The sequence below is a fragment of the Phyllostomus discolor genome, chromosome 5 (assembly GCF_004126475.2).
Source record: "Phyllostomus discolor isolate MPI-MPIP mPhyDis1 chromosome 5, mPhyDis1.pri.v3, whole genome shotgun sequence".
NCBI classification, from domain to species: domain Eukaryota; kingdom Metazoa; phylum Chordata; class Mammalia; order Chiroptera; family Phyllostomidae; genus Phyllostomus; species Phyllostomus discolor.
The window spans coordinates 129572602-129600334 of NC_040907.2; the positions used below are offsets into that span (position 1 = coordinate 129572602).

Below are 27733 nucleotides of genomic sequence, written 5' to 3' on the forward strand. Positions count from 1 at the left end.
ATTTTAAGAACCAATGATTTTCTCAAGATGTGGAGAAGGATACCTATTATTTACTGAAGGCCTATTTTATACCAGACAACATTTTAGGCATATAAACATATCTTTAAAAAATTTTAAACATTATTTACAAATGGACAGAAAGAAAGATTGATGCTGAGAAAATCTAAATATTTGCTTAGGGTGAACTATCCTTTAATTTTAATACATTTTTTCCTATTTTGAATTCAGACAAGTCAACATGTTGTTTCTTTCATCCCCTTCATGATGCTATTTGAAGAGTGGAATGGCATCTGGCTGTCTTTAATACACCAAAATTATGAAGTGAAAGGAGCCCAAACTCTAGAAGTCATGAGGTTGGATTCTAATCTCAGCTCTACCAGTTACAATCTATGCCATCTTGGATGGTTCACTTCACCTGCCAGAACTCTATACCCTGATTTATATAAGAATGAGAAGTTTCCATTGTCTTTAGGAGTCTAGATAATTCTAAATGTTTATTGGTAGAGTAAGGTTTGGGAAATAAGTCATTTTAAGACCAACGTCAGTGTAGGAAGGGGTCTCGGAAACAGTGTATCTTTCAATTCCAGTAGTGCCCCTCTGGCAGATACAGTGTAGTCTGTGCTGATGGTGGAGACAGGCACTCTAAATGGGCTCACTTAGGAGAATATAAAGAGAAGAAAATTTTGTATAAAAAGAAAACCATCAATCTTTTGTATTGTTTTGCTATTTTATAAGTAAACCAAATGCTTCTTCAGCGAATTGAGCTAGAAGATAGTGATCTGTTATGTGATTATGGTCTTGCTGCTATCAAAGTTATCCTTTGAGTTCTGGATTTCCCAAGTTCTCAAGTCACATTCTGCAAAATCAAATATGATGATATGTTTCATATTCATGATTCTGAACCAGTGTGTCTAGCTGTATTATTTTATAATGATTATGTTAACTCTGGTTTCCCCAAAAGAACTATGAACTCTAGAAGAACCCCAAGTGTATTCCTTGCCCTTTTGTATATTTCTTATGGTACATGGGAAATTTTGGGCAGAATTTAGATGGAAGAGGGTGAGATGAAGTGTGGTGATTGTTCAGAAGCATATAAGGAGGGTCAGGAATATGAAGAAGCAAAGTTAGAGGAACATAAATTCTCATGTCCAGAAATTTTTCCTTTAACATCTTCTGATTACTCAGTTTTCCCAGGGATTTCCCATTTGAAGCTGCCCTCATTAACCATGTTTCTGGAAACACATTAAGTATTTGGTACATAAGAGATACCTAGCATAACTAGAAAATGTCAATAGAAGTATATGAGTATTTGATACAGTCATAATGATGTTGATAGAATAACTCCAGAAATTACATAATTTCCTTTTGTAATAATGTGTCCGTTTAAAAAAAGAGAAATGCAATGCATCCTGAGATTATTTTGTATATTCTCTTTCCACTGAGGAGTCAGGAGTTCATGGGCTGCTGCTCTGATGGGTCAAGAGTGTGAGACCCGTGTGCTTGTGGCATCCTTGTGTACATGAGAAATAGCCAGGGAAACTCTGATTGAAAAACATCTCCCCATTCCAGTTTTGAAATTATATATACCCTTTTAGTTAGATTACCACACCGTTCTTTTAATGCACTCACTAGAAATCATTATTAGAGTCATTGACATTTTAGTTTGAATTTCTTTAATCCAAACATTGATTGGCAAGGCCGTTTTTACTAAAAGAGTGTTATTGAAAGAATAAGCAGGGGATGGGAAGAATATTTACATATCAAAGAAATATCTATTCAGCCTAGGCAGTATACTTTTGATACTTTAAGAACAATTAAAATTTGAGGTTTGGAAGAAGAGATATTAGAAAATTAGGTAAAGAAAAAAAGACGCTGATGAAAAGCTTTACTCACTTTAAGTTTTCTCCTGATCCTTTGTGCCCATGAAAATGAGCTGGGTGACCCCTCTTTCGTGTGCAGTGGGCTTTCTGTTTTATGACTGAAAGGTGACATATACTTTGTTAAAAGAAATACTTGAATGAACTATAATCTTACACTTGAGGGAAAAAAAGCTATTTAAAATGAGAAATATGTACAAAATGGAGATTTAAAAAGTAATTTAAAAGTGTTAGAATGGAGCTGCAAATAATGAGTAAAAATACTTTTCAATACATGAAAGTCATTAGAGTAGGTTTTCAGCTTCAAATAAATGTATGCCCAATATCAAAGGCACAACTAATTAAAGAACTACGAGATAGAAGGGATATTTAAATATTAACAGTTGTCTAAAAAGCAGAAATGTTCAGAGACTTTCTTTAATTATTCTTATTATCAATGCTAAGTATTCCTCCTATAGTGTGTAATATTGTACATAAGTAGATTTATCCATTTTATATTTGAACAGGCCGCTTTAAAAGTAGAGTGGTGAGCCCTGGCCCGTGTGGCTCAGATTGTTGACACAGTGTCCTGAACAACAAAAGGTTGCAGGTTCAATTCCCTGTCAGGGCACATGCCTAGGTTGTGGTCTGAGTCCCCAGTAGTGAGGCAACTCCTTGGTGTTTCTTTCTGGCATGATGTTTCATTCCTTCTTTCTCTCTCCCTCCATTCTCCTCTCTCTAAAAATCAATAAGCTTCTGCTCTGGTGAGGAAAATAAGTAAATACTTAAATAAGTGAATGGTGAAATAGTAAATGCCAGTGAAATATGTGGGGTTTTTAAATTTTATTTTATTTTTTTAGATGTGGTTTGGGTAGAGTTAAGAGTACCTAATAAGCCCTGGCTGGCTTAGCTCAGTGGATTGAGCGCTGGCTGTGAACCAAAGTGTTGCCAGTTCAATTCCCAGTCAGGGTACATGCCTGGATTGCAAGCCATGACCCCCAGCAGCTGCACATTGAAATTTCTCTCTCTCTCTCCCCCTCCCTCTGCTCTCTAAAAATAAATAAATAAAATCTTAAAAAAAGAGTACCTAATAAAAATGATGAATTGACTCAAATATTCCTTTCCTGTTTCCTTTCTTTTAAGCACAGTTTTTAAAATTCTCTGTGTGGTTAGAATACATGCACTTTTAGGAGAGTGCTCTGCTGAACTTAACTGGTGTTTTGTACTATGACATAAATTCATTAGCTGATGTTTGATATTCTTGGAAAGTCAGACAATGGGTATTTATTATTATCAGAGGGACTTTCTAAAGAGTAAATTCATACCTGTTTAACAAAACAGAGCATTTAATGAGGTCTATATTAAGGCCTTTTAAAGAAAATTTTATTCAGAAAGCTTTTAAACATTAAGAAAACAGTGTATCAACACAATCCACTTTTGCTATGAGGAAGGTATGTTATTATTTCACTGAATTGTCATGGAAAACTCATGTATATCATTTTCAAAATTTCATAACTATAGTAAACTAGAAGAATCCAGAAAAGCCCTTTGGTTGAACTTTTTGGTTTAACCACAGCTCTAAAATTTATTATCAGTGTTTGAACTGGAAATAGATTATGTTTACCTTTTTTCTTTGATAAGAATGAGGGTAATAACAGTAACTATTTTTGTATTATTTTTAAAATTAAAGGAAGGATAATATATGAATAATATACATTAAGTCTACTTTGTATTGTTTGTACAGGGCTGGACAAAAATAGATTTATAGTTGTGAGTACATGAAACACAGTTTATTCTCATATTATTATTTATCAATTGCTGTATTATTTTCCACAGGAAAAACTGTAAACTGACTTTGACCCACTCTTGTATATACATATACCTTCAACATACAAGTACTGAATAGATTAGGTTTCTATTATAACTGTAATGTCTTTTTTTTCCATTCAATTTCTGGCTTATATGTCTGAAAGTTGATAAAAACAAATTCACATAAAGTCTGCATGTTTCCCTATTGCATTGCAAATTCAGATAACAACAAAAGTTATAGAATATTTATATTACATGAATAGTAGAAAGTAAAAAAAAAAAAAACAAAAAAAACCACAAAAAAACCCTCTTCAACTGATATAAAAGCCCCACAGTATTTTGTATTCCATGCCATTCTCTTTGGTGCTGAAAAGTGCTTGATAAAGATGAAGAAATGAAAGAGTAAATGGCAACTCCTACCTATTCTAAATAGCGATTCTCAAAATGAGAGGCAGCCGCTTTTGATGGTCAAGAAGATGCATATAACTGGAAAACATTCTTCAAAATTATCCCCATATGTTCTCAGCTTCTTTCCTTTTTGGGTTAGCTGCCACTAGGTACCCTGTTCCTGTTCTTCATGGGGAGGCCACATTGCTGCCAGCACTTGCCAGGAAATTTGTTTTTGCCTCCCCAAACCACGATGTTGGGTAAAGGTCTCATCCCACTGTGTAATAAATACTAAAGGGTAAAAATGTCTATTTAGGTAAACAAGACAGTCTGAAAAGATGCTACTTTCAATATGTGACCACCACAGCCACAGTGGTTAGTGTGGCTGGGAGGAGAATGTGTAACAATCCCAGTCACAGATATTCTGACCAAGAGGGCAGAGTCGGAGCAAATTAGAAAAACAGAAGGTTTAGTTTGAAGTCTGTTTGAATAGATACCTTGAGACAGAAAAAGCACAACCTTGAAAGCCAGTGCAGCATGAAACAGGAACACAGGACATCTGAATGTAGTATGTTTTGTACAGCTCAAACATATAGTGCACCAAAAAGTAAGAAATGCAGGTAGTAGTGTTCCAAAGAGAAGGGTGGTGGCTTTAGAAACAGTGTTTCAGAGATATTTATGTAATTTTTCTTATTGTTGTTCAAGTAGTTTTCTGTCGTTCTCCTCCAACCCTCCCCATCACTCCAGCCCTCCCCACTTCCGTCCTGTTTCCACCCCCTGTTGTTACTGTCCATGTGTCCTTTACAGATGTTCTTGTAAAACCTTCACCCTTTTCCCCATTATCCCCTCCCCTCTCCCCTCTGATCACTGTCAACCTGTTCTCAATTTCAGTGTCTTTGGTTATATTTTGCTTGCTTGTTCGTTTTGTTGATTAGGTTCCACTTAAAGGTGAGATCATATGGTATTTGTCTTTTACTGCCTGGCTTATTTCACTTAGCTTAATGCTTTCCAGTTCCATTAATGGTGTTGCAAAAGGTAGGAGCTCCTTCTTTCTTTTTGCCATGTAGTATTCCATTGTGTAAATGTACCATAGTTTTTTGATCCATTCATTTACTGATGGGCACTTAGGTTGCTCCCAGCGCTTGGCTATTGTGAATTGTGCTGCTATGAACATTGGGGTGCATAGGTTCTTTTGGACTGGTGTTTCAGGGTTCTTAGGATATAATCCTAGCAGTGGAATTGCCAGGTCAAAAGGCAATTCCCTTTTTAGTTTTCTGAGAAAATTCCATACTGTTTTCCATAGTGATTGCACCAGTCTGCATTCCCACCAACAGTGCACTAGGGTTCACTTTTGTGTGATTTTGAGTTGGGGAGATGTGTAGGAGTTCCTGCACACAACTGGAAAGACATATTACCCTCAAGGAGGGAAAAATTTTGCCCTCAGTTAAAATTACACAAATTGTTCAAAGTTAATCAATACAACAGTCATTTAGAGCTCATCTCATTAGATAGGAGTATTTTAAAATAATTCCTTTATTAATTGAAATAACATCATTATTTATTGAGAACACATTATCTGCTAGACATCAGCAAATTATTTAATGTAAATTATATGATTTAGCCCCACTGCCCTAGGTTTTGTTTTAATGTCAAATACTCTATCAAAAATTTTGATTAGGTTTAAGCTAGAGCTGTGTAGCAAGTACTAAAAACTTTGTTATTTAGCTCCAAAACTCTTTTTCATTCCTATGAACTCATTTAAATGTGTTTAAAGATCCTCATTAGTTTTCCATGATAGCAATGTTAAATACAGATTGGTCATACCATTAAAACATGGTCACATAGACAGTTGCTTAGCTCTTCCATGTCATTTACACAGTAAGAAAAAATCAGGAAATACTTACACATAAGTGTTAGAACATCACACTTAATTCCTCCCTCTTCAACACTCCCACCCTTTGAATGTTTCTCCTAGCTTTTTTTCCATATATGAAACATTTTCTCTAACCACTCTATGTAAATAAATCCATATGTTCTTCTCTAAGATAACTTTTGGCCATATGTTGTTGCTTTTATCTTTATTATTTCAGTGCCTTTTAATTTATATAATTTTCTTTCAATGGACTATAACCTCAAGAGAGCCAACAAATAATATTTTTAAGATTATTATCACTATTTACCTTAAAATTAGCCAAGTGCAGAAGACATAGTAGAAACATAATAAACAATGTACTAAGTCTATGAAGCAGATTATATAATACCTTACAGATGATATTTCAGGTCTCTGTTAATTTTTGATATGTTCACATATGAATGAAGTAAATATAATTTGCAAAATAATCAATAGAATAAAATATAAGAACAATGTCAATGTACAGTGTTTATTTTAACAATTTTTATTGAGTGCTTCTTATAATTCCAATGATCCTTGATTTTGAAGATTCAATAAATGAGAAAAAAACAGTTTTTCTTCAAGAAGTTAACAGAATAACAGGGAGATAAATAGGTAAAAAATGAACAGCCAAAGCATTAATAAATTGTGCATTTAATCAATGCTTTTCACGATAAAAATTCAACTAATTAAATTCAGTAATACCTCTTCAATGTTCGTTTACCTATTAAATTGCTGGTTGCCTTTTGTTCCCTGACTTATCAGTAACATTAAATATAGTATGAAATAATAACACCTATATGTTTATAAGATGTTTTTTTCCTCAGTTACTTCACTCATGTGAAATGAAACCAGTTATGCTTTTGTTTAGAAGGGTTTTAATTGCCTCTTTAAATGTAATTCAAAACTAAGTAAGATAATAATTTGTACATTGAATGTTTTCCATTTTGAGTGCCTCACCCTCACTGAAATGAATGAGTAGATGATGATAGGGAAAAAGCTTCTTAAATAGGGAAACAATGTCTTTTTCACATTGGTCTAGGCCAACAATTTTTAACCAGTGTGCTGTAAGGATTTCTAAAACATGCAATGCCTGACTATTTAGTCAGGGGCACAGCAATAGCTGTCCAGTGTGAATGAGTCAAATTATACCTACATTTTATGTCAAAAATTGGCAAAATTATAATACAGATTTTGGTATGCTGCAAAATTTTAGTAATTAGTTTATGTGTGCCATTTGATGAGAAAGGTTGAAAATTGCTGGTGTAGGTGTTAATTTTGTGGACATGACTCATATATTATGGGCAACAAATCAAAAATGTATGCATAAAATTGCATCAAATTGAAAATTTTCCTTTTTATAACAAAGAAAGAGTGAAGAAGCAACCTGTGAAATGGTAGAAAATATTTGCAAACTGTACATCTGATAAGGGGAATGATTAATACTTAAAATATATCAGGATCACAAACAATAGCAAGAGAACCAGTGCCTGTACATAAATGTGGCCAAAGGACTCAGATTAGTGTTTCTCCAGAGAAGACATACAAATGGCTAAAGAATATATGAAAAGATTATCAACATCACTAATCACCAGGGAAATGCAAATTAAAGTCACAGTGAGACCTTATATCTGTTAGAATGGCTGTCATGAAAAAGACAAAAGATAATTGTTCACAAGTACTCCAAGAAGGAGAAAGGAAACTCTTGTAACCTGCTGGTTAGAACGTTCACTGGTATAGCCTTTATGGAAAACAGTATGGGATTCCTGAACAAATTCAAAATGGAAGTACCATATCATCCAACAATCCCGCTTCTGGGTACATATCCAAAGGAACTGAAATTGTTATCACAATAAGATGTCTGCATTTTCATGTGCATTGCAGAATTGTTTGCAATAGGCAAGATAAAGAAAGAACCTGAGTGCTGGTTGATAGATGAATGAATGAAGATGAACTATTTATTCAGCCATGGGAAAAGAGGAAATCCTGACATTTGTGAAAATATGAATGACCCTGGAGGACATTATGCTAAGTAAAACAACTGGATAGAGAAAGACAAATACTGCAAAGGGTCACTTATATGTGAAGCCTAAAAAAAAAAAATAGAAAAAACAGTTGAACTCAGAAGCAGAGAGTAGAACAGTGGTTACCAAGGGGTGATGAGATGGGTTAAATGGGGAAATGTTGGCAAAGAGTAAAAAGTTGCAGTCAAAACAAATAAAAAAACTAGGGATCTAATGTGTAGGCATGCCAGTTATAGTTAACACTGCATGGGACACAGAAAAGCTGCTAACAGAATAAATTTCCAGGTGCTCTTATCACAGAAGAACTGACAACTATGTAAAGAGATGATGTGCTAATGAGCTCAACTGTAGTAATCATTGCACTATGTATATGTATATGTATATAAATCCTCTTGTATACCTTAAATGTACATCCATTTCATTAAAATATATAAATTAAAAGATAAAAAATAAATGAAATTTTATAGTAAAGCATTAGGTAAGTGAATGGATAGGTTGAGCTCTTTCATTTACCACTAGAAAAAAAGAAAGGGAATAATTTAGAAATGGCTCTAATTTGCCAAAGTGAAATCAAAATATGAACAGTAAATGAAATTTACATGCCTACTAGATTTTAGGTATTGCGCTTTTTATGTATAGGAGGTCTGTCCAGAGGTATCCAACCATATAATATGAAAAATAGAGACATTTATTAAAGAAGATACAAGAAACATTGTACATAGGACAATGATGCCTCAGTCTCCTTCAAAGTTGGCACCTTGAGACCTTACACAGTTCTCCCAATTGCCATCAGCTGCCCCATTGTATGTTCCTGAATCTCACTGATGGTCTGAAGTCTCTTCCCTTTTAAAGGTGATTTTAGTTTTGGGAAAAGCCAGGAGTCAGAGTGACAAATCTGGAGTATAGTGGGGATGAGTCACCTGGGTGATTTAATGTTTCACCAAAAAACTCTGCATGAGATGTGATGCATGAGTGGGCATTTGTTAGTGATGAAGCTGCCAATCACCAGTTGCCCATAGGTTTGGCCTTCTGAATCATTCGGATAATTTCCATGGAAGAATGTTCAAACTTGACACAAAATTTGATGCAGATTTGTTGCTCTATTGCTCAGTCATTTTGAATGTGGCAGCCACATAGTACACATGCTCACTGAACAGTCTCTACTGCCCCCACTGACTAGTACAGGGAAGTCATCATTATGCACACATGTGTACTCCAGTCCACTCTCCTTGGCTGCCAGGTTACATCAATGTCGTGCAGACCATTCTTTTTACATTAACAGTGGCTGGGTTTTTTCTGGACAGACCATGTATTTTAAATTTAATCTTTACAACAGTCGTAGGGACTATAATCTCATTTATTCCATTTTATTAATGAAGAAACTAATGCTTAGGGATATTTACTTTTCCAAGTTTATAGAACTAATAAGTATCCAAGCCAAAATTTTAATCTAGGACTATGACAATAAAGCCACATAAATTATCTGTGCTTTAATGCTTTTTTATATCCTCTCGCTGCTCTGTGTTCTCGTATACCTTGTGATTGCTACTTTCAGAATGATAGTAGCTGTTTAAAACTACTCCCAGCATTACAAAATATTTCCAAAAGTTCTCAGATAATAGGTGGAAGTCTTGTTTCCATGGCTGGGTAGTCTAAGGATATGGCACACCCAATTGCACTAGTCAGAAATGTCCATTTTCAGGGAAGCTAAAGAGTGTATTTAGATTATACAAAGATATTAGAAGAGGAAATAAGCATGAGAACATGATAAATCAGTGTTAAAATAAAATTTATTCATAAAAAATTTGGCTAAGTGAAATGTGTCAAACAGCAGAGAGAATGAAAAGATTTCTTAATGAAAGGCGTCTTTATTAAACCTGGGAGGAAAGGGATTAACTACCAGAAAATTTGGATTTTTTGGCCAGGTTTCTATGGGACACAGTTACAAGATGGGCATGGGAGAGTTAGACGTAGATCTGCCAAACACACACACACACACACACACACACACACACACTGCCTGATCATCCGTTGAGACAGAAGAGATTAGTGGAGAGAGTATTTAAGTTACATGGAGAAAAAGTAATAAAAATTACTAATTACTTGATGATCTAAAAGATTATATTGCTGTTGTCTCTTGGTTCCCAGAAAATAATCATCAGGCAAATCCATATAACATTAATAATAATTCTGTTGAGACTTATGATTGGTTTATCAGTTGTGTCCTTTTCTATTTTTTTATATTTTCTTTGTGAATGTTTTTACCCTTATAAATATTAAATCTAATGAGCTATAAAAACCATGTGTACAAATATATGTTTTTATGAGCGTGCATGTGTATATGTCCTCAGGGTGTCAATTGTTTTTAGAGCTGTTGTAAATCATTGTTATATTTAGGCATTTATATTCAGAGTTCATTATTTTAATAGAGATAATTTTCATATAAACAATTTATAAACAAATGGTATAAACTTAGGTTGGCTGGAGCAGAGAAGTGGCATTATTAATAACAGGGAAAATGTGTTTTTTTTCTTGGCACCTAGTAACAAATTATATAAGTAAGATCATATAAAAATTAACCTTCAAAGGACTGAAATTGTAAGTCATATAAGTCAGTTATGGAAAGAGCAGTGTCACAAAGCCCGATTTCAGTAAATTCACCACATATGAGTGTAGTCATTGAAAGTGGGATAATATTAGAGCTCATGCAGCAATTTTCCTCAGATGACAGCAAAAGTCTATGGCCTAGCAGGATAATGAGTAAAGAAATTTTGCATTTTGGCTTGATATTTCTTGATGACACATGGCATTTTGTTAATGTTGAAAGTTTTATGTGAATATAAAATATGAGATAAATAGTCCAGTTCTTGTTTGAGTCCATTAATATCCCTTTATAATACTGTGTGACAACCCCACTTTTTTATACATGTATCACATTCTGAGATTATGGTGCAATGTGGGATCCCATATGTTTGAATTTATTTGACTGTCAAAGTGAAGCTTTGTGTTTATCATTTGGTGTATATATCTTACACCTCCTGTGGGTTTTTTGGTAATAAAATTATACTGTTCTAAGTGATCAGTTTCTTTTTAAAAATGCTGAGAGCTCACTAGAGCAGAAGATACAAGAGGCATCCTGATGCAGGAAAGGAAAATAAATCAGATCTCATGCATACATAGCACTAAAAAATTATTCACAGCCAATTTTAACTTAGGTGTTTTATTGGTATGAATAATACCATATAAAATAAAAATGCCAACTTTTCAAAATTGTATGAGTAGAGCAAGGATAATTAGAGTTCTCAGATTATCATTTTATGGCCATCTCGAAGCAACAAGGTAGACCACTGACCCTAAAACAGTGAAATAAAAACTACAGATATGAGTGGAAATTACTGTTTACAGCCCAACACACATGGTTGGAAAAAGAAGTAAAATGGAAAAAGCAACAAAAGAAAAATTAAAGGAAAATGAATCAGACCAGATGTTGTGAATCTGTTTTTCATGCAGAGACACATAAATGCAAGGAATGGCCTTCCAGGCAAGGTTGCTGAGATAATAACACTGCATTTGTATAAGATAGTAGAGATTTAGAACAAAGGGGAGAGAGACTAAGCTGTGTAGGTCAACTGGGCTCTTTGCATTTTTTAAAAAATGTCTCATACCTTTATACAAGACCTTAAAGAAAGATTATATTTCTCTGTTTTTTATTTAGCTTTAGCATAAAAAACATAACGTGTTTTGTTTCACATTTTGATCAGTCTTTTTAACAGCTCACCTCTCATTACTGTCAACAATTTTTGTGGTCATGTCGCCTTTTTTTCTGATTTTATTATTATTGGCCTCATTATAGCACCTCCACTAGCTTTCCCTCTTGTCATCCTTATTATATGGATGTTTGTTCCATGTGCTTCTTTCATCATTTTTGAATCTTCACAAAAAATGTCTTCTAACCACAATACCTTGTTGACAGATTGCACGGTCTCATGCAATCACTGCAATTGTTGGACATCTGTCTGGCAGCTGTTCATGCCAATTTTCACTGGGGGAATCTCTGTGCAAGGTGGAAACTTGTTCTTGAATAAAGAATTAAGAAATGAAAGAACTTTTTTGAAAAAAAAATCTTTAAATAGTAAGTTTTAAATTTCTTATGTTCTTTTCCTAAATTGAATCAAAGTATCCTAGAACCTAGATATCCATACACAAAGGACATGAATTGTACTTTGCAAGTCATGAAAAAATTAAACATCATTGAAATGCACAAAGAAAAATAAATAAACAATAAAAAGCCTTCTAATAAAATAAGATTAAAATTGGTTATGTAACACAAGAATACTCTATGCAGCAAAGCTTTCATTTAGAATGGAAGGGGAAATAAAGTGCTTCTCAGATAAGGCCAAGTTAAAAGAGTTCATCATCACCAAGCCCTTATTATATGAAATGTTAAAGGAACTTACTAAGAAAAAGAAGATAAAAAATATGAACAGTAAAAAAAGGACATCAAACTCACCGTTAGTAACAAGCACACCTAAAACAAAAGCAAACTAAGCAAACAAAGAGAACAGGAGCGGAAACACAGAAATGGAGATCACATAGAGGGTTAGCAACAGGGAAGTGGGAGGAGGAGAGAGGGGGAAAAGATATAGAGAATAAGTAGCATAGACAATAGGTAGAAAATAGGGGGAGGGCAGGAATGGTGTGGGAAATGTAGAAGCGAAAGAACTTATGACACATGGACATGAACTAAGGCGGGGGAATGTGGGTGGGAGGGGGTGGGCAGGGGGAGGAGAGTGAAGGGGGAGAATGGGACAACTGTAATAGCATAATCAATAAAATATATTTAAAAAATCTCCCAGTAAAGTAGCTTTTCATAAACTCTTCAGTTTTATACTTATATCACTCTAGCAATACCTCCCACAGTGTATCAATTGCTTTTGTTTAAACTGTCATATTTGGAGATATCAGAGATTGTTGAACATATCCTTATCATTTTTACCTGTCACAGAAAAATAAAAAGGCTGTTTTACCATTTAATTGGGTAGCTTTTCCACAGCATTCACATTAACTGGCTCTGTTTACAAGGTGTTAATACATGCTATCAACTCTAGATACCACTTTCACATGATCACCCCACTTATAATTAAGGTGAAAATGTTTATAACCATTCTCTTGAAATTTTAATTCATGACAGTTTCACTTAGTGATCTCGGTACTTTTAAAATATAGTTTAGTAAACTGCACTGATAATTATTTCTGCCTGATTACATCCTGTGTGTTAAGGGGGGGAATTAAATATGATCAAAAGAAATTTTTAGCATCCTTTTAATATCTGAATAAATCTGTTCACTCAATAGAGTTTTAGATGCAGTGTCACTTTTCAGAGTTAAATTAGAAAATGCAATAATTAGTATGTAAATACATAGAATATCAAGTAAGAGTGGACTTTACAGAGAAAAATTGCTGATTGGTAGAATTGAGATCTATTCAGAGATTATAGGATGACTGAGTAGTATCGATTAGATACTTGTGTGAGAGCTTTGTGGAAACTTCATTGGGAATTGACATGGAAAGGTCAATGATCAGCACAGAGTTGTAGAAATCCAAGTTAAGATGAAATATATTCAGTTCCTGGGAAGGATGGTATCTATATATTTTAAGCAGTACCTTTTACCCTTCACTTCTTATTAGTCCTTGTGATTTGCTGTCTAATTACATATAATTTTGTACTGACTTTTGTATTGTTAAAAACAATCATGTTGATCCACAATATTTTGTGAATGACACAGATTTGGAAATCAGAAATCATACCTTTAATTTGTTTCTAATCTCATGAACTTCTTTGTCATATGTGTGACAAATACCCAATTTTAATAGCTTTCTTGGAAGTATCGCTAATGAGACCATGGAAGAAAATTGATCTCATGGAGAGCAACTACTCTGATTTTTTTTTTTGCATCTAAGAATAACATATAAGAGAAAAATAAATTTCACCAAAAGGGACTGTGACTGAGTTTGAAATGAATTCATTGACTAGGGAAGTAAACTTCCCTAAAGCATCTATTTAATAATAGTCTTGTCCTTTTTAATTGTTAGTCTTTTATTTTCATGTGGAGTAACATTGTATTTTAGAAGGTTATTGAAGTAATTGAAGTGCATACTTAATGTTCTGGGGAAATAAATAAATGAATAAGTAAAAGTTGCCAAGTTATAAACAACTAGTTTATTCCTAACTTTATCTCCCCATTTATATTTTTATATGCTTTATTTTGGGGGTTTCTGTTGTATTATATATGCCATATATTATACCTCAAGAAGTCACTTAAAATAGTGCCAAAATTTCCTTATCCCTGTGCCCAAAAGTACAAATTTCATAATTGGACACCCAAGTTGTTCTGTATTTTCAACCATATACAATGAATACCACCCAAATGAATACTGACTTTTTTACAAGAGTGTTTGGCAACAGAGGCGTCCAACATTAGCATCCAGTGTGCTGAACTTAATGGCTTATTGCATAATGTGGGAGAATTGCTCACTGTTCCTGCTGACAGTCCTGATGTTCAATCTGGTAATACACTCAAAGCTATTTTTTTTAACCCAGTGCTTGGATATTAGATTTTAATAGGTTTGTGGTCTATGGGAGAGGAAGCAATGAAACAACTAACGTAAAAAAACTCAGTCTAGGAGAAATCAGTGGAAAGGGCTGAATGGGAATGCCTAACGTTTTGTTTACTTTTTCTGTTTATTTTGTCAAGATAAAAGAAGCATAAAATGGTCTGTTGCCCCAGACTTGCTCCTCTACCTGAATAGCTAAATAGCTCAGGCATTCGGCTTTGTTATTTTCTTCCATAAGAACCCCCACTCTAGTGTCATCTCTGGAATGCTTTAGATTCCCTCTGGCTATGATCACTCCATTCAGATCCAGAATGTTAACATTACTGGAGCACCATTCTTATGAACTTTGTAGAATGAAAGCCCTCTTTATAAATAAGCACAGAAATATCTTATGCCCAATTAAAGTTAATGTAAAAATTTTTAATGCATTCAGCTACATAATATTATAAATGATTTTTGCACAACTTATATAAAATTTAGAAAAATTTTAAGCCTACAAGGTATCTTTTTAATACTAAATACCATATATTATTTGTATGTCTTCTTTGTTGATATATCTGCTCAAATCTTTTTCTTATGTTAACTAAGTTCATTGGTTTCTTACTGAGTTTTAAGATTTTCTTTGTGTATTCTGGATACCAGTCCTTTCTTAGATGTGTGTTTTGCAAATATTTTTTTCCCATGTCTGTTGCTTGTCTTTCCATTCTCTTAAGAGTGTCTTTCACAGAGCACAAGTTGTTTGCTGCTTTTTTGTTTTTAATGAAGTATTATTTTTAAATTTTTTCTTTTGTCATTTATGCTTCAGTATTATATTTAGAAGGTTGCTTTCTAATCCAAGGTTACCTAGATTTTTCCCAGGAGCTTTATAGTTTTGCATTTACATGTAGGTCTACAATTCCACATGTAATTTTTGCTTTACACTTTTTTACCTGGATAGAAAAGAAAATACTTGGAATATTAGTAGTTTCTAAGTCAAAGCACACAGCCAAAGAATAATTTTCCAAGGTGAAAGCAGAATTTTACAAATTAAAGTGAGCACATGTGAAAAATGCATAGTTAAGAGCCATCAAGATAATAATGAATGTGTAAAGAGAAATGGATAAGAAATAATGGTTAAATAAAATTTCTAATTTAGAAACAAAACTGATAAAAATGTCCTATAGAACAATAAGAATGTAACCTTTGGAATTATCTTTTCTACAAAAATTATTCCATCTACACCATATAAAATTAATTTACATTACTATGTGAAAAAAATCATTTACAAGCTATCAGTTTTAAACACAAAAATGAGAATCTACACCTACAGAATTTTAAAATATTCTAACCAGTAGTAAATAGCAAGTGGCAAAAGGGTGCAACCTTCTGGAGAATTAGATATCTATTGGGTAGGCGTGATTCCCAAAGCCTGCCCTGCAGGATATCAAAAGGACAAGTAATCATACCTTTTGTCTATTTCCAAGCTTTTGATAAATTTCTTAACCACTTCTATTGAGAGCATATATTTTGTGCATAGTCTTTCCAATAAGCCATCTTTAAGTCCCCAATTGGGTGGTCTGACCTGGGCCTTAAGAACCAAAAAAGCACCGGGTTGCCATATGACATGTGACAAAGGCACTGAGAAATAGCAGTGAGCCATAGTTAACTGGCTATGTTATTTACTCAGCTTTTATTAATGCAGATTCAGCCCAAATCCATACTAACCCAATAATAATAATAATCACTCAGAAACAATCAGTAATAGTCACACAAGAAAATTAGGGGATAATAAACCCGAGTCCCAAGAGTCCAGATCAAGTCTGGCCTGCAAGGCACCAGGGGTGGTCAACATCTTGCAAGGCAGAGTCAGAGGGATGGGAGCACAGCTTACCTCTTCCTCTGCGGAGGTGGAATGTGCAGGACATCTCAGAGTGACTCATTCTTCAAAAGCAGTGACCATGATTGGAAGTCCTCTACTCCTATGCTTCTTTTGGATGTGAAGTCATGTTAATTTTGCACAATTTCTCATAAACAAATTTTGCTTAATTTGGATAAGCACGTGTTGCTATCCTCAGTCCCAAAAAGCACATGTTATATGCATCAGTTTTGACAGGTACATATTTATATCAATTCTGGTAGACATATGTTATTTTGTGCAATCTCGATAGGCACATATAGTTTATGGTGCTTTGGTGTTACCCATCAGATAAACACACGTGTGCCACGCTGTACTGCATATGATGAGGGGCTGCATCATCCCCCTGAGTCACTGCTCTATTGCACATGCTCCAAACTTGGCTTCAGGTCCTGCTCTCCACAAGTTCAGAGAAGAAACTATTATTAGAGCTTATGTAAGATATACCAAAAGAAATAGGAAGGCTTCAGGGACTGTATTTTTATGTTTTTTATTTCTATAGATGCTATCTGCATAAGTATGGCAGAGTTCCTATAAGTATGTTTTGTAAAGAATTAGCTTGGAAATAGAAATCTTGAACTTTATATTTCTTAGGATTATTGTCAAAAGCAGGTCAGGTAAGTTTGAGTTGGTTGAAGTCCAATGAAGAATAAACAGCTCATAGTGCAGAGAAACTGGGCAAACTTTTAGGATAAAGGTTAGTAAAACTTAATTAAAATTATAAAATGATAATTTTGACTATTGTACATTGGAAAGAATAAAAGACAATGAAAGAAATAATTCCTTCTCTTTACTAGCATGTAAACTCATTGAAGACAGATTTTGCTTTATGTACCTTTGGTATCATTTACACTTCCTAACACATAATACTACTAAGGTTCAGGAGAGGAGACAGAGGGCAAGTCTTAAGCATATCAAAAATGGAAAAGGAATTTTAAAACATTTTACATTTAGCTACATGCTTGCTCTTTTTAATTTAAATTTGTTCTTTTTAAAAAAACTTTGTTAATTTATTTTTAGAGAGAGGGAAAGGGAAGGAGAAAGAGAGGGAGAGAAACATCACGTGCCCTGACTAGGAATTGAACTGGTGACCCTTTGGTTCACAGGCATGCACTCAATCCACTGAGCTATATAAGCCAGGGATATATGCTTGCTCTTACTCTCAAAATAGTACTTGTCTAGATTTTTTTGTAGGATATCAGTTAATTTGGAGACAAATTATCATGATCAAATTTTGGCCAAATTTTGACCACCTTTAAGTAGATACACAAAATTAACTTATATACTGGTATATTCCCTTTGCTTTTTAGTTTCATGTTACTTTTGGTAAAAAGAGAAAGAAAAAGTAGTATATGTTTGTTTTTATTTGTTGAACATTTGTATAATTGCCTATATAAGGAGTTTTAAATTTAAAGCTATTGATCTAGGTATACAAAAAGAGAAATTTATTTTCTTATAATTAAATTAACTTAATTGGGTTGTTATCAGATGGATGGGGTAATGGGATGTGTGGGAAAAAAGGAAGAGATTAAATTGTACAAATTGCTCGTTATGAAATAGTCAACAGGATATACAGTACAACAGAGGGAATATAGTCAATAATATTATAATAACTATGTGTGGTGTCAAATGAATACTGGACTTATCAGGCTGATCACTTTGTAAGATATATAAATGTGTAATCACTATGTCGTACATCTGAAATTAACATAATATTATATGTCAACTTCACCTGAAATACATTTTCTTGTATTTTTCTTTTTTAAAATTATTTTATTGTTGTTCAATTACAGTTGTCTGTACTTTCCCCCCACCACTCCCCCCTGACCCCAGCCAAACACACCTCCCTCCCTTACTTCCACCCTCCCCATTGGTTTTGTCCATGTGTCCCCCATAGTAGTTCCTAAAGACCCTTCCCCCTATTACACCCCCCACCCCTGACTATTGTTAGATTGTTCTTAATTTCAATGTCTCTGGTTATATTTTGTTTGCTTTTTACTTTCGTTGATTATGTTCCAGTTAATCAATTAGCTTAACTCGCTGAGCTCAAATGCAGTGGGTGGCTAAACCTAATCTTGCCAATTTAAGAAACTCAGCCTCTTTTGGCTTATTGCTTAATCTTTTAGAAAAATATTCTTTTCTCTTTTCTCTTTTCTCCTTGGAATATTGTCTTAGGTGTGCAGGTGTCCAAGGGGAAGAAACGGTTGTGGTGTATTATTCCCCGCCCAGTGAATTATAGCATAAACTCTCTACGTCCTCAGGCTTTGCCATTGATATATTCAAAGCCCAGCTTTGGGAATTGAAAGGAAACATCATTTACCTCTCAACAAAGTCTGGATTTTGCAAATGAAATGTGCTTCTACTGACAATCTATTCTCTGGGCTAGGATTCATAAAATTTTGCTTTGGAGGTCAAAAGCTAATAAATTAACTTTGTGCTTTGGCTGGATTTTTTTGTTGTTGTTGTTTTCTACTTTTCCTGGGACAAATTCTGGCTCTAATTGTGGAAAATTAAAGAATGAAGAAAAAATCAGGGAAAATTTTTAAATGCATTTCAAAATGCCATTGTGCTAACACTTGCTACAGTGACTGAAGGGGGAGTTGTGGAACAACTTGGTTCTTCTTGCCAATGCAGTAGAGAATTAAAGAACAGCAAACCTGTTAGTATGCAAGCAAAGTTTACTAGGGACATATTCTCATGGAAGAGATTGAGCCTTGCCCAGGTTGGGAAGAAAGTAATAGAGCACAGGTAATAGCCCTGGCTGGCATAGCTCAGCAGATTGAGTGTGGGCTGAGAACCAAAGTGTCGCAGGTTTGATTCCCAGTCAGGGTACCTGCCTGGGTTGCAGGCCATGACCCCCAGCAACAGCACGTTGATGTTCCTCTCTCTTTCTCTCTTTCTCCCTCTCTAAAAATAAATAAATAAAATCTTTTAAAAAATAGAGCACAGGTAAAGGCAAGGTAATGTCACCAAGGTGTCCGGTCCTTTCTCCAGAGGATTTACATAGTTTGCCAGGTGAGGTGAGGGAGTTACACATTGATTGGTGGATAAAAGTGGTACCAGCTTCCACTGGGGGTGTGACTACCTAAATGTAGGTATGTGTGGAGGGCTGTTTCCCAGACTTCTTACCTTTTGCCAGACCACATTTGCTCATCTGTTCTAAAACAGATGTATGCCCTGGACATGGTTAACCAAACTTGTTTATGAGCTTTTTCTTTGAGCACTGTGGACCCCTCTCCTCCTAAATTTTCTAACTCCTACCTAACAGAGTTACTCAGAAAAGTTTGCAACAGATAAAGTGCCTTTTATTTTAAGATTAGTTTCTTTATCTCCTTGTTTATTACTATTTTCCGAAAAGCAATCACCATTTGGATAACAGGATAGCTATAAAATGATTGATAGAAATTCCTAGTAGTTCAGCAATTCTTCACATGTAAAATAATGCACTTCAAGATTTTCAGTAACACTAGGAAATCCCACCCCTGACCCTAAATTAGATGTTAACTCACAATCTGAAACTATTAAGGTAATTAATTTTTTTCCTTAGAGGTTTAAGGTGATACAACTACACATAAAAACTGAAGGTATTATGAAGGCCTTTTAGCTACTTAAATTTATCCAAATTATGAATAACAGAGAAATAATTGTTTTTAAGAAAGTTTAATGTTTAGTTACTGTTCATATGTGGGAGGTACCCAATATTTTAATTTTCTTTTTCTCATACTGGATGTTTAGAATTTTGTGCAAATAATTGTTGCTGGCTTTTTGTGAAAAATTCAGGGTAATGGGAAAGTGTCCCAATAATGGAAACTTTGTAAATCTTTGCTAATGCCTTTGTACTTTATTTGATCTTAAATAGTAATTCAAAAGATCATTTAGTTATCATCTGAATATATTTGCTTATGATTAAGCCTGGTTATATGCTTCTTGCCACTTATTTTGTAAATTATTTTTCATGTTGTATATGTTCACATAGGACTTTTATTTCTGTATGGGACCTTGCCTACATAATACTTCAACATGATTAACACTATGGCTTCTGGTTGTGTTGCTGTCTAAAGCAATAACCACACACACACTTCTATAAGACCAATCAAAAAATAACAGGCAATATCCCTTGCTATGTTTTTATTCTCTGCTTCAAATAATAACATAAATTGCTTAGCATGTATGTCATTTTTCTATTGAAGAGGTGAGTGCTCAATTTATTAATGGATATTCTTTGTATACATTTTTTTCTGTGCAAAGTTCATTAAAAATAGTTTGTGATGGCTATGATATCAACTTTAATTAAACAGAAATCACATAGTTTATTAGATAATTAGCCTTCAAAGAATGAACATTGTTTTTATCCCTAAATATCTTTTCATTTTTATAGGACTAAGCAAAAGCAACTCTGCAACCTAAAATTAAGCACCTTTAGTGAATACAGATTAAACATTCATTGTATACATATGTGTTGTATTTATTTTTAAAAAACTTACCAGCATACTTGGAAAATAACAGCTTCTTAATGTGTCATTAAACTGCACATCTGTGGACATTTAAAAAACTTGTGATTATTATGCCTTCCACATTTAAACTTGTACCTCGGTTCCAGGGGAAATATGATGGTAATGATACACATGCATTTTCTGTTGAGAGGGGATCTTGCCTGGATTTATTGTATGCCTAATGATACATTCGTTACTGAATGTTACTAATTAGGTTAAAATTCTAGTGGATTTATAACAAAGCTTTTCTGTGTTTAATGTTTTTTATGCAAATGACCTGGCTGTCTTTGTTGTAGATCAATTTGACTATTTAAGGGCATATAAATGTGTTTACATATGTTCATAACCCATGACTTAGGATTTAGACAAAATAATTTATGGTTCCCAGGTGTGTCTTAGAAGAGAACTTTATCCATTCATTCAATAAACATTCCTATTAGCCTAACAGGTGCCACATATTGTATTGGGACTAGATAGGAGACTTTAAGTAATAAGATAAAATTCCCACACTCCCATATATTTTTGAGTCTACTAGAGAGATAGTTTCAATAGTACATCATTAGAACATGGGAAAAAGGTTCTAATGGAAACAAAGAGACCATTCATGGGAATCCTAAACAACATGGAACCAAATTTGTCTTGTTCTAGGTCAGCATGAATTTCCTGAGGAAGAAACATTTGACTAGTATCTTGAAAGAATAGTAGAAGTTGGTCAAGCAGACCAAAGGGGATTTGCAGTTGTGATATTATAATTTATAATAGGAAATATATATTTGGTGTTCATCTCATTTCTGTCACTGAGCTCCTAAAATCCTCAGACTTTCCTACATGCTGAGAGCCATAAAGGTTACTTATGTTAATGAGGTGAGAGTGGACCTAAAGACCGGGACCATTTGCCAGGGGAACTAATCAGGTGATTAGTGGGTTAGAACTTTCAGTCCTTCCCCCTGAACTCCAGAGAGGGATGTTGGGCTGAAAGCTGAATCAATCATGCCTATGCAATGAAGCCTCCATTAAAAAATCCAAAAGACTGGGTCCAGAGAGCTTCTGTGTTGGTGAATATCTTGCTGGTGGAAAGCATGTTCTTTCACAGGATTGCAAGAAAAGCATTTTGAGGGACCCACATATGGGAGCTCATGTGTGATAAGATTTAATTGGGTGGAAATAGAAGGCTGCCCTCAGGTACCAATGCCCCCTCTCCATTCATCCTGTCATGGAAAAAGTCCAATCTTTATCAAGCCCAGAAATAGGGCCAGTGTCCACACATTTTGTACCATGCCAAAGTTTTGTCCATATCAAAGCTTAGTCCAGTTCCCAGTTGTGCTCCAATTGGCTGGCTGGCACTGCTCTATCTAGCACCCAGGCTTGGCTTGGAGACTGCTTGAAGTCCATGTGGCTATTGGCAGTGTGGCTGCTAGGGCCACATAACTGCTATGGAGAGAGCAAGTGCAAACAAAAGTGGTATGTGTTACTAAGTGAGAGAGAGAGATAATTTCTTTGTTAAGTTGGTTATATTATCTTGGGCTTGTGAAAGACCAGGTCCTCTTTTAAATTATTCAATCCACTTCCCAATCTTTTGTGGGCTTGCCTTAAGTCCTCCCCCTAACAATTCCCTTTTGTACATCATCCAGGATCCTGCTTTCCTTATTTAGTCTGGTCCTTTTCCCAGGCTAGACAGACAGGACTTTATGGTCACCATTTTTGCTCCTGTTGCACATGTGTTTACCACCTCCCATCGTCTGGGCAAGTGGATTAGAGAGATTGAAAAGCCAGTCTTTGCTTCCTAAATGGGGGAGGAAGGGCTGTTAATTCCCTTAACTGGACAATGCTACTATCTCCTAGAGTGTGTGAAGCTGTAGCTTCCTGGTTAAGCAGGCTTATGCTCCCCAGTTGATTATGCTTAATAACATCTAATTTCCTGTGCTCTCTTCCTTTATTAATATTTAGCTACCTATGCCAACACATTTCTTCCCTGAATAAATCCTGGCACTTGTAATCTTACAAGGGTAAATTTGGTGAAGTTTTCATCTTCTGTACCTTCTTTTTACTGTCAAGGGGTATAGTCCTGCTTATCCCCAGGCCCCGATATTCTTCCTATCTACTGAAGAGGGAAAGACAGGAGCAAAAAAGGAAGGGAGTCTTTATTCAGGAAAGAGGGGTTTTGCAAAGTCCAGGTCAGTCTGGTGCTGTCCTTAAGAGGAGGCATATGTGATTTCTAGAGGGTGGCATCGCTGAACCAATTGGCATTTTTGTTATAGTCTAGAGGTGATAAATTTGACAAGAAGGTTAAAAAGGCATAATCCAAAAATGAGGAGAATTATGGCAATTAAAGGTCTAATGAGGTAAAAACCAGGTGATAGAGGGAGGGGCTAACTTTACAGTGTCTCAGATTAGGTTGGAGGTGTGAATTCCCTGGCATGTCACACCTACCTGTTTAGAGACTTCTTGTTTGCCATCCTTAGTCTAAATTAGGCCAAAGGAAACATTCTAAAATTTCCACCCTGAAGTACTCTGGGCCTATTGTGTCTGAACCATTTGGGAAGAAAAGGAAAAGAAGTTTTCAGTGAAGCTGATAGATTGTGTCATACTTCACTGATTCAACAGTCTAGTCCTGAAAACAAGTCAATCCAGCCAAACCACTGAGTCTTGTTTTTTGAGGCAGTGTTATAGATGGGCTTCTAAGTAAGGCCTTTACTGTGTAAACAAGCAATCAGGTAAATAAAGTCAAAACACAAGGAAAAATACACAAAGGTTAATGAACACAGGAAATCATAAACCAATTTCTGAGTTTGCAAGACTCAGTGGAGAAGACATTCCACTGCAAGGCCTTTGTTGGAATGTAAGCCAAGAGGTGATAATGTGATAGATCCTTTTTGTCTGTAGTTTAAACATCACTTGTGATGTCATCAGGTGTTAAGGTAAATTCAGTATGGCATATACAGACACAGCCTTAGAAAAAAGTTTAGCTCTCAATAACTCCTAGTTCAGAGATGGGAAGATAAAATGAAACATTAGTTTGGAGGGTTGAAGAAAACCATAGGAATTCAGAAACTTATTTTGACTGGACTAGATTCTAATATTCACATTTGGGCATTGTGATTTCTATTGAAACACAATTTCTCCCTCTAAAGTTACCTCATTTTTATTAAAGAGTCTGTATTAAGTATCTAATAAAAATGGCCTTATTATTTTCTTAAACCTGAGGATACCAATTAATTATACAGGCTATTTTTTAAAATCTGCTTGCTGGAATCTTAAGCTCCTCAGGGCGAAGAAGCCAATTCACACAGTTGCCATAAGACTTTGCCAGCAATACCTATAGATTTGGGCAAATTTCCCAAGTTGTTGAGGTACTCAAAAATGTCTTGAGGTTCCTTCTTTGCCATCTGTCAGGAAAGCAACCTTTTTTCCCTACCTGGGAGGACTGCAATGAAACATATGACTAAGCAATCTACCAGGCCAATTCTCCAATGGGCTTCTATTAGCTGTGAAAGTAAATTTTAAATTCCTTAAGGCGTTCTGGTGACATCCAGAGTCTATGCGTGTCTCTCACAGACATGGCATTTCAAAGACTTGGCTAAGAAAACCACTGTTGGAAACTGGTCTTCTTGGATTCATACAAACAAACATATTGCTATAACTCATTCATCAAGAATTGCCAAATTCTAGAGAGATTAAGTAGGGAAAAACTATAAAACAAAAGGAAACTCCTTGTCTCTTTAACAGATTGAAAAAGACAAAAGTCCAACTTCATATCAGGCAGCTTAAAAGCAAGCAATTAGCATTCATTAGATTGGAAAACTCATTTCATAATTTCTAGAAATATAGGCTTTTGGATTAGCAAACATACCATTTAAGAGACACACTTTCATGAGACAGGTATTATAAAGCAAAACTCACTGATTTAGAAAAGTAACAGCTAAACAAAATTAAATTGATTTGCTCAGATGGCTAAGGTTTTTCTCTCTTGATAAGATTTGCTTTCCAGAAATTTGCATTTCAAAGGTACAGACCCTGGTTTTATAAAGCCAATTATCTACAAACCCTTCTCCTTGAGGGACCCAGAGTCAAATTTCTGCCAGTTGGCAAGTATGCACCCCAAAATGGTCACTTGAGGTACTGTGAATGGAGGCTGCATTGCCTATTATCTTTGGGGAGGCAAACTTCCTTTCTTTGTAAAGGAGAGAGAGACTGGATAATTAGGGAGGTATGAGTATCCTCAGTGCTTCCTAGCCCAGGTCACAGACCAAAACCTTTTTGCTGTGTGACCCCTTTATTGCTGGCCATTGTCATCCCAATGTCTGTTTTTGCCCCTGCAAACCTTGGGGCTCATCTCACTGCCCATGCCTCACCCTTCCCCTGGCAGGGGGATGGGGGTGGGCAGAGACCTTCCCCAAGAGGGCAATACAATATGTCCAGGTATAGAGCCTTACCAAAAGTCAGTGGTGATCAGCTAGCTAGGTTTATTTAACTCCAGATGGGCAACTTTGATGACCTCTGGCCTTAACTAGCCTTATCAGAGGTTCCCTTCTTCATGTCTCTGTACTCTAGTATCTTCACTGCCTCTGGTGGAAAACTCATCTTATAACTTTTATCTTTAGTATTGTGCCTAGAAAGGGCATGGAAACTCTGTACCCTATTTTTATACCTTGTCCTATGCATTCCCCATCTATCTGTTACTGAGTTATGGAAGATACATTTTGTAAGTAATGTGTTTCTCTGAGTATTGTGAGCTGGTCTAATACATTGATCAAATCTAAGGAGGGAGTGATAGGAAACTCTGATTTACAGCTAGACAGAGTATATAGGTAATAATCTGGGCTTGGGACTGGTATCTGAAGTGGAGGGTGGAAGGAAGTCTTGAGGACAGAACACTTCACCTCTGGAATCTGATGCTCTCTGTGGGTAAAGAGTGTCAGAATTGAGTTGAATTGTAGGACACCCAATTAGTGTCCAGATAATTGCTTTTTTTGTGTGGGGAAGCCTACACACACATATATGTTCAAACTGGACCCAGGAAAACAACAGAGCAGCCTAGGTCAAGCTTCTAGTATGCCACAGGAATAGAGACATGTATAAAATGGTGAATTTGGGAAATCATAAAATTAATGTAACTAAAGCAAAATAGGCCTATAGAGGAATGATAGGCATCAGGTCAAAGAAGGTCATTATTCTTTGGTAGTGACCATATTCTTTGGTAGTTTGGATTTTATATTCTACACTTTAAGAGGAAGGTGTGACTCCACAAATAAATCACTTTTTGGATACCTGTCCTGTGTAGCTTACAGGTAGTCAACACATACACAGAGAGCGGGCAGGGGAAAAGTTAATAATATGTCCTGAAATTAGTAAGGCCTTTTTGTTGTAGTTGTTTTCTAGTATGTTTTTAAATAATAGAACTGTTAAGGATTTTTTAAAAAGATTTTATTTATTTTTAGAGAGGGAAGGGAGGGAGAAAGAGAGAGAGAGAGAAAGAGAGAGAGAGAAACATCAATGTGCGGTTGCTGGGGACCGTGGCCTGCAACCCAGGCATGTGCCCTGACTGGGAATCAAACCTGTGATGCTTTGGTTCACAGCCCATACTCAATCCACTGAGCTACACTAGCCAGGGAAGAACTGTTAAGGGTTTTGAGTGGAGATTCATTTGATAATGCTAGAAGCCAAACACTAATTCTTGTAATGTTCTTTTGATTTCTTAGGTACATTTTTGCCCATGCTTGGTGATATTCCATATATTTGCTCAGGCCCTCTCATGAGTTTTATCTGGGATTATTAATCATTTTGTAGAAGAAGAAAACAGTGCTAAGTTCTCTGCTGTCTTCATGCTCCAATCACGCAAAGAGAGAGGCAGTGAGAGAGGTCAGGAGATGCTCTTCAGAGCAGGCAACTTTCTCAGGGATTCATTTACCTCAAGTCAATCTTCTTCAAGCCCAGTGTCATGTGTTTTCTCAGACTTAGTGAGGCTGCTCCTTTACAATATAAAAATTATATACTTCACATTTTATTATTTATTAATCTATAAGATTTTATAATTCTTTAAGTCTTGTTGTATGTCAATGAACATTAGTTGAATGAAACACCATAGCTTTATTTTACTATGTATAGAAAAGATGATATTTTTAGAGTTTGATAATCCATACAGTGTTGCTTTAATCAGAATTAAGTGTTCTATTATATATTTTATTTCTGTTTTAACCTAGAAACTCCTTGGTGTCTGCCTACAAATCACTCAAATCTAAAATTTAGTATATTGGAAGTAAAATAATATATAATCTATAAAAATTGCTGATAAAAATATAAGAGTCTCCATCTCACAAATTTTGTTGTTAAAAAGATGTGAGTAAAATTATGTCTGCATCTTTCCTCCCCAGTTGTCAGGGCCTCCATTCTCAACATGCATCACATGTGAAGTCAGAAGGTAACATCAATTATAGTATGCTGGACTTGTGTGATTAAATACAAAATTTGACAAAATTCATTTGATCTCATACTTATAGAGAGCCACATCCTAGAAGATGTCAACAAATGTATCATAGCCTTGAGAGACCAGGATGCTGATAATTTAGACCGAGCTGCCGGCGCTATCAGAGGACGCGCAGCGCGAGTTGCTCACATCGTCACGGGTGAGATGGACAGTTACGAGCCAGGTGCTTACACTGAAGGTGTGATGAGAAACGTTAACTTCCTTACAAGTACTGGTAAGTTCAGTCCCCAAAACAGCTGCACTTTCCCGATATTTGAATCTACATAGTTACCCCTTATTT

At 35.3% G+C, this 27733-nt stretch overlaps 1 protein-coding gene across 2 annotated transcripts in view; it reads left to right on the forward strand.

Annotated features, from left to right (window-relative positions):
* The window catches only part of CTNNA3 (catenin alpha 3), a 1497017-nt gene that overhangs the window by 1089449 nt on the left and 379835 nt on the right, over nt 1-27733 (forward strand). For both annotated transcript variants that reach the window (XM_028513307.2, XM_036026898.1), the window contains exon 12: nt 27467-27667. In XM_028513307.2, the coding sequence (XP_028369108.1) occupies nt 27467-27667 (201 nt within the window). The remainder of the gene's footprint in view (nt 1-27466; nt 27668-27733) is intronic.